Below are 14,161 nucleotides of genomic sequence, written 5' to 3'. Positions count from 1 at the left end.
ATTATAATGCACGTATGCATGCGGTGTAATTATAATGCACGTATGCATGGGTAAGTAATGGCATGATATAGTAAACGACCGAAGGTGCCGTTTCCGTTAGTCTACACAATGTAAGTAAACACTAACGACACTCGTCTTTGTGTGGTAGTGCACTCACTCCACTACACCACCTTTACACAAAGATGAATTCCCTGTATAACCACTTCTCTGATATGCTGGATACTTTGTCGGTTTTGCTTTGGGGGCAAGGAAAAAAAGGTCCTCTTTTGTGTTGATCCTCTAGTTCTCGACCGGTTCAGTTTGTCCGCCTCTTCGTCGCGACACAGTTTGACAGGGCGGTTTTCTCACCTACCTGGTAGGCCTGGCGCCATGGACGACCCTTAACCGCCGGCGTGGTTGATACACCTCACCGCCGCTGGCCTCAACTCTGTCTTTTATCACTCTTAACTCAGTTTGGTTCTTACTACAGCCAAAAGTGGTTCCTGAATTACCTCTAAAGTGAATTACCTTCTAAAAATTACTAGATTTTTCATTTTTTCTCAAACAATTATAGGATTTTCGCCTTAAAAATTAGTGGTTTTTCCTCAAAAATCACTAGGTTTTTTCCTCTCAAAAAACTTTTAAGGACACAACTGGAAGAATTTTTGAGGAAACAACACTACCAATTTTTAAGCAGGGTAATCACTTTAGAGAGTAATTCAGTAACAACTTTAGGTGGGACTCTACCTCTTTAACTCAGTTACGACCTTTTGAACCCAGAACTTTTTTCCCTTAACCTATTTTTTTTTACTCTTATCTGCCAAAACAACTGGGTGCGTCAAAAAAGGTACGGAAAGGTGTTTAAAGCACATAAATAAAAAATCAGTCTATATAATAATAAAAAATGTATTTGAGGTTTAATTAAATTGAAATTTCCGATGGATGTCACATCTCTATCTTCTAACAGTTAATACAATACTTGAATACCATCTTACATTCCCTAGTTGAACCTTTAGATTTTCTACTACAAAACCTATGTTTCGATTAAATAATCTGCTTTTTTCGATGTTTTCGGGTGTTTTTTTTTCTTTTTTTTTTTTTTTTTTTTTTTTTTTTTTTTGACTTATACCCTATAAATGGAATAAATACTACAGTTTTTCTGTTCATTAGATAATAATACATACAAATGTTATACTAAAATATAGACTACAACTTCGTATATAAAATCGATACTGTCAATTTTGACTGCACGATTCGCTTTTACCTAAATTCCTTTGTGTGATAGTGTTGCAGTGACTACAGTACCCCTCTAGTCTTTCTACAATCGAGTTTCAAAAGGGTATTATAGGACTCACTAAAACAAGTCCTATCGATGTGATCCTGCTTTTAATGGATGTTATAATACCCATTTTGAAACTAGATGTAGAAAGACTGAAGTGCACTGCACTACCATCACACCAAAGATGGAAATCAATGTAGTCCTTAAAAACTTTTAAAATTGAACCTTTTTTTTTTTGACAAGTTGGTGGCTTTTTGGGAAAAAAAAAAAGAAAAAAAAAAAAATAATAGACTGCAGAAAAAGCGAATCGTCGTGTCTTATCTGTCTAATTATACGAAACATGAATACACGATTGCATTAATTCATTTGGAACATGAATTCAAAATGCAATCGCACCAGATTCGCACTTGAAATGTCGAAATAAAATAGGTAACTTACGAAGTCTCGTCTAAATCCATGTGATTTTCCAATTATTTTTAGCCTAAAGATACCACTTGCTAAAGAGGGTAGCGCGCAAGCCTTGTAAGCGCTAGGCAGCGGGTTCGATTCCCACCCAGGGCAAACTTTATCCTAAACAGATACCTAAGGTTCGTTCTCTGAACTGCTAATATTCTCCTATCCTGTCTTTCTTCTCTCTTCGATTTCGGAACGATAAGACCATAGCAGTTACAGTTCCCTCTGTCAAATCTCTTCAGGTACTTACCGACTTTTGATGTCTCCACAGCCCCATACTTCCACACTATACAGAGGGTAAGGTGCACCCGCATACGTCATCTGTAATACAAAACACAGTATTATAGCATACGTCATCTGTAGTAAAATTACAATGGAATCACTATAATCTTTTTCTACTTTACCTTTTCCTGTTTAAAACGGGGTCGGAATAGAATTGTGAAACTTGCTGAATAAATACGATTATTAAATCATAAACACTTAGTGGAGGATACCGAATTGAACGTAAACCAAAACGGAGGGTACTTCTTGGTAATCTTGTAGGAAACTTTGACATCGGAAAAATCACTTTTTTTTTTTATTCATGGGAAAAATCCTACAATACTGCAGTGAGCACCAAAGTTGTGATTTAATAACACAAAGAAACTGAATTTACATTTTACTTACAAATTTGGAGAAGTAGCTCGAGTGTGGGGCCCCGTTCCCGTTGGGTGGGGAATGTTGGGTGGGGCGCGTATACAGGGGAGGTAGGGTGGTGGCCAGAATCCACACCTGAGAGAGGGGAAGCATCGAGTGAAGCTGTTGGTCTTTGCAGGAGAGAGGTTCCGCCTTTTCCAGTACAGGGGTGGTGAGTTCAAGATCCTGTTGATTACGATGAAGGTCAGAGAAAATAGAAAAAAGAGAAGAAGAAGAAGAAAAAAAAAGAATAAAAGCGCGAACGACATGTTTTGACAGATGGTTAAAGTGCATAACGTAACGAAAAATAATAATAATAACTAGAGAGACAAGAAAAAACAAAATAATAACTAGAGACAAAAATCAAAAAGAACAGAGAAAATAGACGAAAGAAATATAAATACCAATAAGAGAACAATCAGGGGACATGTCGTTATCGTAACCTTCGGTCTTCGCGTATTCTTCCATCTTTTTTCTGTGAACCTTACGTGTCTCCCGCGGCTGTTCTACTACCTAACCTCTTCTGGGTTTTCAACATATGTAGCAACGAGTGTCCATGATAAAGTAAGTCTAATTAATGTGCTAACAAGAATATGTAAGATTTATACAGGAGAGGTTCCACGGGAGTGATCAATGTAAGATCCCGATATAATTTTGCTGTATCCAGTGACTAAATCAAGGTAAAACCAGGGTTTTAGAAGGACAAGAGACACTTACCTTGTTTTTAGTGTCGCCTGTATTCTCAAGCACTGTCCGATGACCTGTAGATAGCACATGTACTACATAGCGGTGTAGTAGGGTGATCACTTTGGGACAATTGTGCTCTATCCAGTGACTAAATCAAGGTAAAACCAGGGTTTTAGTAGGACAAGAGACACTTACCTTGTTTTTAGTGTCGCCTGTATTCTCAAGTACTGTCCGATGACCTGTAGATAGCACATGTACTACATAGCGGTGTAGTAGGGTGATCACTTTGGGACAATTGTGCTGGATCCAATGACTAACGTAGGATACGCCCACCACTTCCTTCTTGTGAAACTAAACAAGAGAAAGAACGAAAGAAGAGAGATTTATAACAAATGCATATAATTACTGTTTTTCAAGTTGACGGAAGAATAATCCCACCATCAACAAAACTTTGCACTAGTTTTTCGATAGCAAATGTTTCGACGGGTTACTTTCTGGTGTTCTCGTGTTGACCCAGCACCTAAATGAGAAGTATTGTGTCTCTTCTCGCCCATCTGATGAGAGACATGCTTCGACACAGACCAGACGCGTCAATTTTTTCACTGCTACGGAAAAATGGCGAAACACTTTTTCTTTTTCATATACAAAAATGTAGAAACAATCTATTTTCATTTTCTCTTGAAGGGTTTCAGCAGTCATTACCTCCTTTTCATGTGTTTTTATTTATTTTTTTCCCAATGACTTACAGCCGAGTCCACCACAGCCTTGAGGGTTTTGAAGATCTGCCGACAGGATTGAGGTCCTCAATTTGAGGACCTTCCGGATAATGGTCCATGGTAAGTTTGTACACGGAATATAGAAGATCACTGAACTGCTTTTGATCTATCTATTCCTTACTATGAGAGCCTCAGAAAGGGCCTTTATCTGAGTGAGTTCAACATTTTACCGAGCCACTAGGGTGGGATTGAAAGCATTAACAAAGATTGAAACAGTTGAGTTATTCTAAAGTTCCAAATACCTACCTTAGCAAGTAGATCGGTCGGTAGAGCCTGTTTGGGCACTTTGTCCACTTCTTGATGTTCCTTTTTCGAGTTGTTTCTGGACAAACCCTTGGAACTTCCATTTGGGCTGTTATTCTAATGTTCCAAATACCTACCTTGGCAAGTAGATCGGTTGGTAGAGCCTGTTTGGGCACTTTGTCCACTTCTTGATGTTCCTTTTTCGAGTTGTTTCTGGACAAACCCTTGGAGTTATTCTAAAGTTCCAAATACCTACCTTAGCAAGTAGATCGGTTGGTAGAGCCTGTTTGGGCACTTTGTCCACTTCTTGATGTTCCTTTTTCGAGTTGTTTCTGGACAAACCCTTGGTTACTACCTTACTTACTATACAATGTAAATGGAAACTTAAAAAGTTTACACATATTTTTCAATGACTTACAGCCAAGTCCACCACAGCCTTGAGGGTTTTGAAGATGTGCCGACAGGATTGAGGACCTTCCGGATAATGATCCATGGTCAGTTTGTACACAGGACACACTAGATTTTACACCTAGTATCACAAGAAAGTATCCTTGAAGCACATTCTGATTTTATGTTGCAAGTTGCAATTTATTGCATCCATGGTCAGTTTGTACACAGAATATAGAAGATCACTCAACTGCTTTTGATCCATCTATTCCTTACTACCTTACTTACTATACAATGTAAATGGAAACTTAGAAAGTTTACACAGAAAATTAAAAGCAAAAGGAAAAAATTTAACACATCCTTCTACGAGTTCCGTAAAATCAAAACTGGCAATTGACAACACTGCACTGTGACGATCAAATGTTACAGTGTTGCCAGATTGAAGTAGTTTTCCTGAAGTGAAGGGAAGGCCCGTATCACACGATCTAAAATTTCTAAATAATAATGCTGATGTTGGAGGTAATAAAAACACATTTTAAATTTAATTTACTGTTTATTATGTAATAAATTAATTTCTTCTTTTAACACGTTAATAAATACAAATAAAAATAAAAAAAATCTTCTTTTACTTTCTTTTCATTTTAATTCCTCGTACAGGTAGGTATATTAAAATTCTAAATTAAATTTCATTTAAAATCGCGATCTTATTCCGATATGAACCGCCCGAGTTAAGTTATTGGAGCGACGCAAAAGTGAAAATAAAAACTACTGACTTACCGTGACATAAATGCTGACTTACCGTGACATAAATGCTGACTTACCGTGACATAAACGCTGACTCACCGTGACGTAAATGCTGACTTACCGTAACGTAAATGCTGACTTGCTGTTCTTCGGTTAGGATGCCGATGATTTTCTCCGCTTGGGTGCGGAAGTGTTTTTATCAAAAGTAGAAAATGAGTCTTTATTGTTTCTTATGTAATATAAAAAAGAACAAACATAAATTTTAGGCCAAAAAACAATTTTTTATCAATTAGGGTTACCTAAAAATGAGATCTAAAAAAAAAGACTATCAAAAGTAGAAAATGAGTCTTTATTGTTTCTTATGGTAATATAAAAAAGGAACAAACATAAATTTTAGGCGAAAAAACAATTTTTTATCAATTAGGGTTACCTAAAAATGAGATCTAAAAAAAAAAGACTATGTAGGTTGGATAATCTGTAAGATAATCTGCTTCGAGGTGCTGCGGTGACTGCTCTGACAGCACAGCATTGCCCAATGCATCTTTGTCCACAGGGGCGCGCTTTATTCCGTTCTTACTGCGAGGCATTTTTATCTGAAACATTTTTAAAAAATGGTCAAATATTGTTATCTAGTATATTTGTGTTATCACTTTCGTAATGTCACAACTAGTCAAACCCCACAGTGCTAAATTTCACTATGCTGTGGCGGGAAGTTACCCTGGTCCAGTTCAAGTTACCCATTCCCGGTTCAAGTTACCCTGGTAAGGTCCAAGTTACCCTGGTCCGGTCCAAGTCACCCTGGTCCAGTTCAAGTTACCCTGGTCCGGTTCAAGTTACCCTGGTCCAGTTCTAGTTACCCATTCCCGGTTCAAGTTACCCTGGTAAGGTCCAAGTTACCCTGGTCCGGTCCAAGTTACCCTGGTCCAGTTCAAGTTACCCTGGTAAGGTTCAAGTTACCCTGATAAGGTCCAAGTTCCTTCACTATTCATTCGTGTGATTTCGATTTTCAAAGCCAGCCTAGTTAGCTTGGTTGGTAGCGCGTCTGCCTTGTAAGCGCTAATTCGCGGTTCTAGTTCCTTCACTATTCATTCGTGTGATTTCGATTTTCAAAGCCAGCCTAGTTAGCTTGGTTGGTAGCGCGTCTGCCTTGTAAGCGCTAGGCCGCTCAATTCCCGCCCGGGGCGGATTTCAGTAATTCGGTGGAAGAGCTCCTCCAGGAGAACCCTGCCACTCAAAAGAAAGCCATTAAAATAATAATAATAAAAAAAAAAATCCTGAACGGATAATGTCCGTTCTCGGAACGGCTGGCTTTCTCTTATCCTGTCTTCCTTCTCTCTTCGATTTCGGGACTATAAGGCCTTAGCAGTGTCAGTTCCCTCTCATCTTCGCCTTTGTACAGACGGGGTTGGCGTTATTCGTCTGCCTCTCAGTCAGCAATAACTAGGGTGATTGCTTTGGGCTGACATTTGGTTTTGGCTACAAATTTACGAGTGGATGCCCTTCGCACTCAACCTTTGCTATGTCTTTAGCAAGGGAAATTCAGGCTGGTATACTCCCTGTTTAACGCCCCCCAGCCAGACTAAGCTGGTCTACTCCCTGTAATGTACCCCAGGAGGACAAAGGAAAGTGAGTAGGTAGGTATACTTACAAATTTGGTCAGCTCCCATGGCGTAGTGGTCACTGCGCTCGCCTTGCACGCGGGAGACCCGGGTTCGATTCCCGGCGGGGTCAAGAAATTTGTATCATGCAAATGATTGATTCCGTGACTGGCCGTTACGGGGCCCACTCAGCCTCGTGAGGAAAATGAGTAGCTATGTAATATAAATGCGCATAGCGACCGGTGCCAGCATGGTAGGTAAACATCGGATTTTAGGATTATTGAGATATTGGGAAAATCCTACAAATGCTGCAGTGAGCACCAAAGTTGTGACATAATAACACAAAAAAACTGCATTTACATTTTTTTTTTACATTTACATTATTATTATTAATATTATTTTGAACAAACGAAGAAACTGCTGGGAAAAAGGGACTCTAATCCTATGTCAATGAAGTATTCTGAAAAAATCTCCATAAAGTGTTCGAATTCGAATTGTCACTGCTACAACAACAACATCTGGACAATCGCGAGCTGCTAGCTTTTCCAAAAGTTTACTAATTAGCGTCACTTACCCCAAGTACTCAGAACATTCAGGAGCAAAACGACCCACAGGGAATAGGGATGCATACATCCCCTTGAAAACTCTATAGCCCATGATCCCAAGCAAGAGCTCCTTTCAAAACTAGGATCTCTAAACCAACACTTCAATAGAACCCATTAGAAACTAGATTCTTTGTCCCTATTAGTGTTGACAACTGCTGTAGATAGGGCATTTTAGACCCTATTTATACTTGCCATTGGTAGGTAATTTCAGTAAATTGTTTACTGACACGCTAACCGTGAAGGTCACAGGTGGAAAACGCACATTGTTTCATAAAGGATTAATAAATTAAGAGAAAACGCTAATTAGAGGAGAGGCAATGAGTCTATTCTTTTAGGCAAGAAAGTCACAAACATATGTGATGTGTCATAGAGTCATAGTAATAGAGCATATGAGAAAAATAAATCACCTGTCCTAATTATGTACCCATTATAATATTGAAGCATGAACTTTGCACATGCACACTCAGGAGGCATCTAAACTGGAAATTGTGGCACCTTTACATGAGAGAAACAATAATTAAAATTTTATTGATGAGCTGCGCATAGTTTGGATTGTCACAATGACGCAATATACTACTCAGACAGAATTGTTAGATTAATATTAGATTGAAATGATTGAAATTTAATAGGTGATACTGCCATTGAACTTGTAAATCACTAAATTCCACTTATTCCTCCTGATTCTATCAGGATGTAATTTGTCCATTCTTCCTTTCACGGGAAGGGCCTACTACCGCACAGACTACACGAGTCTTAGTAGTGGTTTCATTGCTACGAAAAGAAAATTAAGCTATGAGACACTCATCTTTTAACAGGGGCTGAAAAACTTGAGCGAATGTCTTAATCAAAGTCCACATCTCTTTCCCCTCTGATTTCAGGCCCTCTCGCGAGCTCCCTCCAAATGTTCCACCTCCTCCGCGCCTCGCCCTCCCTCCCCCTCTCCCTCCCTTCACATCAACATCTCGGAGAAAAAAAAAAAAAAAAAAAAAAAAAAAAAAAAAAAAAAAAAAAAACAGAGAAAATAGACGAAAGAAATATAAATAACAACAAGAGAACAATCAGGGGACATGTTATCGTAACCTTCGGTCTTCGCGTATTCTTCCATCTTTTTTCTGTGAACTTTACGTGTCTCCCGCGGCTGTTCTACTACCTAATCTCTTCTGGGCTTTCAACATATGTGACAACGAGTGTCCATGATAAAGTAAGTCTAATTAATGTGCTAACAAGAATGTGTAAGATTTATACAGGAGAGGTTCCACGGGAGTGATCAATGTAAGATCCCGATATAATTGTGCTCTATCCAGTGACTAAATCAAGGTAAAACCAGGGTTTTAGAAGGACAAGAGACACTTACCTTGTTTTTAGTGTCGCCTGTATTCTCAAGCTTAGAAGATCACTCAACTGCTTTTGATCCATCTATTCCTTACTACCTTACTTACTATACAATGTAAATGGAAACTTAGAAAATGTACACATATTTTTCAATGACTTACAGCCGAGTCCACCACAGCCTTGAGGGTTTTGAAGATCTGCCGACAGGATTGAGGACCTTCCGGATAATGGTCCATGGCCATTTGGGCTATGCGAAGAGTGAGAGTTTCCCATTGTACGAAGGTTCCTCAACAGGGGACAGCTGATTCATTCAAATCAGAACAAGATGGATCGCCTGCTGGACACACTAGATTTTACACCTAGTATCACAAGAAAGTATCCTTGAAGCACATTCTGATTTTATGTTGCAAGTTGCAATTTATTGCTCCACCACAGCCTTGAGGGTTTTGAAGATGTGCCGACAGGATTGAGGACCTTCCGGATAATGGTCCATGGTAAGTTTGTACACGGAATATAGAAGATCACTGAACTGCTTTTGATCTATCTATTCCTTACTACCTTACTTACTATACAATGTAAATGGAAACTTAAAAAGTTTACACATATTTTTCAATGACTTACAGCCGAGTCCACCAGGAAATTAAAAGCAAAAGGAAAAGGAAAAAAATTCAACACATCCTTCTACGAGTTCCGTAAAATCAAAACTGGCAACTGACAACACTGCACTGTGACGATCAAATGTTACAGTGTTGCCAGATTGAAGTTGTTTTCCTGAAGGCCCGTATCACATGGTCTAAAATTTCTAAATAATAATGCTGATGTTGGAGGTACCTAATAAAAACACATTATAAATTTAATTTACTGTTTATTATGTAATAAATTAATTTCTTCTTTTAACACTTTAATAAATACAAATAAAAAAAAAAAATATGATCGCAGGACGTGAGTTCCAATTTTCTTCCATCACAAGTCAGATGATGGTAACAGCACTCGACAGTAAAACACTGATTTCACCCTCATTTTACACTTGAGTGTACAACCCGTACAAGACCGTAAAAATGACGGCCCGGGCAGACATAGGTAGGCTGTCTAGTAGTAGTGTTTTGCAAGCGCTTAAGCAGGTTATCTGATCGTGATTGCGCGGTGTTTTTCTCAAGATGCTGGTATGCATTACACTCATTTTGTTCAAGGGGAAGTACACCTATTTTTCTTCTTTTTTACTTGCGTCTTTTTTTTTCTCAGTACAATAATAAAATATACTTACGGCTAATAGCTACATCAAGATTTTAAGCAAATAAAATAAATAAACAGTGTACCTAATTTTCCATCACGAGTCAGATGATAATAGCACTCGAAGGTAAAACACTATAATTTCACCCTACTTTTACACTTGGGTGTAAAACCCGTAAAATGACAAAGGCCGTCTAAAAGCAGTGTTTTACGAGGGTTTAAGCAGGTTTATTTATTTTTCCATCACAAGTCAGATGGTAACAGCGATTTTATCCTGATGGGATAATGTTTGTTCTCGGAACGGCCGGCTTTCTCCTATCCTCTGTCTTCCTTCTTTCTTCGATTTCGGGACGATAAGACCATAGCAGTTACAGTTCCCTCTGTCAAACCATAGCAGTTACAGTTCCCTCTGTCAAATAACCAAAATTGGATAGAATCGGTTTTACCTAGTCAAAATTTTAGTATCCTGCTAGAAGCTGGATAGAATCCGACTCTATGAATCCTAGGATTATTTTGGGTTCGTGCAATCTGGATTCTAGCGGGGTTAGGATAATTTGGTTATTTAGGGGAGTTTTTTTTTTTTTTTTATAGCATACGTCATCTGTAATACAAAACACAGTATTAATAGCATACGTCATCTGTAATACAAAACACAGTATTATAGCATACGTCATCTGTAATACAAAACACAGTATTATAGCATACGTCATCTGTAATACAAAACACAGTATTATAGCATACGTCATCTGTAAATTAATCCCAATTCAATTACTATAATCTTTTTCTACTTTCCTGGTATTTTCCTGTTTAAACGGGGTCGGAATAGAATTGTGAAACTTGCTGAATAAATACGATTATAAACACTTAGTGGAGGATACCGAATTGAACGTTAACCAAAACGGAGGGTACTTCTTGGTTAATCTTGTAGGAAAATTTGACATCGGAAAAATAACCTTTTTTTTATTCAGAGGATAGGGTCCTCTGAATCTATGTATATTGCCACCTATTTTTCGATTTTCAAAATTTGGAAAGATTGTAATACCTTCTAAGCTAAGACGTAGAACATAAAAAAAAATGGGTGCCTGTAACAAACGTCACAGTATAACGACCAAGGTTTCTAGTGGCGATGTTTTTACCCTCCATTTGGTAACAAGATACCCGCGTCCACCTACATGGACCTCAGGGGAAAATCCAAGTGACTCTTACCTGACTTAGGTCGGCATTAATTTCCAGGGCCGGTTTCCTAGGGTCACTGCCAGCCCTGATGCCCATCGGATAACCTCGGATTGACGTGTTCAGGTAGATCAGCTTGGGACCCTCTGCAAGAAATACGAACAATCTAATGTAAACATCACGCGACTTTCTATTTTACATTACGGGTGAAAATTGGATCTGGAAGATTTCGGACCAAAAATGAGAGAGGAAAGTCGAAACGTTCAAATTACTTTACCTACGAAATATGTACATAGGTGTCGTAAACATCACGCGACTTTCTATTTTACATTGGATCTGGAAGATTTCGGACCAAAAATGAGAGAGGAAAGTCGAAACGTTCAAATTACTTTACCTACGAAATATGTACATAGGTGTATTGACCCCACATTAATGATAAATCCAATACAATAACTCCAACATTAATTGGGGGTTAATAATTCTATTATTTTCAATTAAGAATTGTAAAGCAACGTTGTCTGCGGTTAGTAACTGGACGGGTGACCGTTCGATTTTTTAAAGAGGTTTAATAGATGGAAATGTAACTGTAAACATCACGCGACTTTCTATTTTGCATTACGGGGAAAATTGGATCTGGAAGATTTCGGACCAAAAGTGAGAGAGGAAAGTCGAAACGTTCAAATTACTTTACCTACGAAATATGTACATAGGTGTATAGACCCCACATTATTGATAAGTCCCATACAATAACTCCAACATTAACTGGTAAGGTCTTATCGTCCCGAAAGCGAAGAAAGAAGGAAGACAGGAGAGGAGAAAACCAATCGTTCCGAGAACGAACCTTATCCCTTCAGGATAAAATACGCCCCGGGCGGGAATCAAACCCCCAACTGAGCGCTTACAAGGCAGACGCTACATTATTGATAAGTCCAATACAATAACTCCAACATTATTGGGGGTTAATAATTCTATTATTTTCAATAGAGAATTGTAAAGCAACGTTGTCTGCGGTTAGTAACTGGACGGGTGACCGTTCGATTTTTTAAAGAGGTTTAATAGATGGAAATGTAACTGGTAAGGTCTTATCGTCCCGAAAGCGAAGAAAGAAGGAAGACAGGAGAGGAGAAAACCAACCGTTCCGAGAACGAACCTTATCCCTTCAGGATAAAATACGCCCCGGGCGGGAATCAAACCCCCAACTGAGCGCTTACAAGGCAGACGCGCTACCTTCAAAGGTGAGGTAACTCTAACTAGGCTGGCCGATTTTTTAGTCCTAGCTTCGGAGAAGTACTTACTTTCTATGACTCGATACAGGGGCAATATTTGAAGTATAATACAATCCTGAGCGCCCCAATACTGATGGCTCTCATGCCACTCGGAGGTGGCCCCTACACAGAACACATTGTCATTCTCACCCCGTAGGAACGTCAGCGTGGGGCCCTTGTAGCTAAGTACGTGGTGGAGGAACCTGGGGAGGAGAAGAGAGGAAAATTAGGAAATTAATTAAACCTGGGGGGGGAGGTATATTAATGACAAGAAACAGAGTTCGAGTACCTGATTCAATAGACTGCCGGATTATGACGTCACAAATTATAATAATAATAATAATAATAATAAATAACAGCTGATCTCGAAAATTGGGGGAGCACAAACTTTTGGGGGTTTGTAAACGACTTAACGTGAACCTTTCAAACAAAAAGAAATGAATAGAGAATGTTGTTTTTCTTTAGAAACCAAACCTACAAAAATTATTCCTAAACCTGACGATTTTCGCATATAAAGAGGACGGAGTTTTTTTTTTCGATGGTGGGCATCGAACCTTCGCGACCTAGGCTGGATAGAAATCCGTGTTACCAACCTTATGAACAATTAAGTCTTCAAAAAACATATAACAAAAAACATTTGTATATATATATATATATTTTTTTTAATATTTAAGAATATACCTTGTTTATCCTGCCAGAATGAGACTAAAAAGTCCCTTTACTCCCGCAGTCTAAACAAGGTCTACAGCCGAGTCCACCACAGCCTTGAGGGTTTTGAAGATGTGCCGACAGGATTGAGGACCTTCCGGATAATGGTCCATGGTCAGTTTGTACACGGAATATAGAAGATCACTGAACTGCTTCTGATCCATCTCTTCCTTGCCGTCCGCGAACATCTGAGGAGGAGAAATTGAGAACGTTTCTATTAGAATAGAATATACCTTGTTTATCCTGCCAGAATGAGACTAAAAAGTCCCTTTACTCCCGCAGTCTAAACAAGGTCTTATTTATTTTGAGGGAACTACATATAACTACTCAGGTCTTATCGTCCCGAAAGTGAAGAGAGAACGAAGACAGGAAAGGAGACAGCCAGCCCCGTTCCGAGGACGAACATTTTGCGTTTAGGATAAAATCCACCCCCGGATGGGAGTCGAACCTGCGACCCAACGGCTCGTTCCCACTCGTCGTTCGGGAAAAAAATCGTGTCGTGTGTAGTGGGAACACTCTTATTTAAATTATACTGCCCACAGGACATTCAGGGGGAAAAAATCGTGTGAAACTCAGGGACGGGCCTTAAATCGTTTTTTCACGAATTAACACGATCTTACACGAAGTTGAATGCTGACTTACCGTGACATATGTAAATTCTGACTCACCGTGACGTAAATGCTGACTTACCGTGACAAAACTACTGACTTACCGTGACATAAATGCTGACTTACCGTGACATAAATGCTGACTTACCGTGACATAAATGCTGACTTACCGTGACAAAACTACTGACTTACCGTGACATAAATGCTGACTTACCGTGACAAAACTACTGACTTACCGTGACATAAATGCTGACTTACCGTGACAAAACTACTGACTTACCGTGACATAAATGCTGACTTACCGTGACAAAACTACTGACTTACCGTGACATAAATGCTGACTTACCGTGACAAAACTACTGACTTACCGTGACATAAATGCTGACTTACCGTGACATAAATGCTGACTTACCGTGACA

At 39.0% G+C, this 14,161-nt stretch overlaps 1 protein-coding gene across 1 annotated transcript in view; it reads right to left on the bottom strand.

Annotated features, from left to right (window-relative positions):
* Positions 1 to 14,161, bottom strand: part of LOC103510742 — a 27,185-nt gene that overhangs the window by 6,490 nt on the left and 6,534 nt on the right. The window contains exons 4-8 of the mRNA XM_008475429.3: positions 13,173 to 13,322; positions 12,815 to 12,846; positions 12,457 to 12,629; positions 11,195 to 11,307; positions 1,962 to 2,032 (exon numbers count right to left, since the gene is read on the bottom strand). Coding sequence (XP_008473651.1) covers positions 1,962 to 2,032; positions 11,195 to 11,307; positions 12,457 to 12,629; positions 12,815 to 12,846; positions 13,173 to 13,322 — 539 coding nt within the window. The remainder of the gene's footprint in view (positions 1 to 1,961; positions 2,033 to 11,194; positions 11,308 to 12,456; positions 12,630 to 12,814; positions 12,847 to 13,172; positions 13,323 to 14,161) is intronic.

This window comes from Diaphorina citri, unplaced genomic scaffold, assembly GCF_000475195.1.
Source record: "Diaphorina citri unplaced genomic scaffold, Diaci psyllid genome assembly version 1.1 scaffold639, whole genome shotgun sequence".
Taxonomy (NCBI): domain Eukaryota; kingdom Metazoa; phylum Arthropoda; class Insecta; order Hemiptera; family Psyllidae; genus Diaphorina; species Diaphorina citri.
Note: the sequence above shows the minus strand (reverse complement) of the source record. Positions and strands in the feature narration are given on the sequence as shown.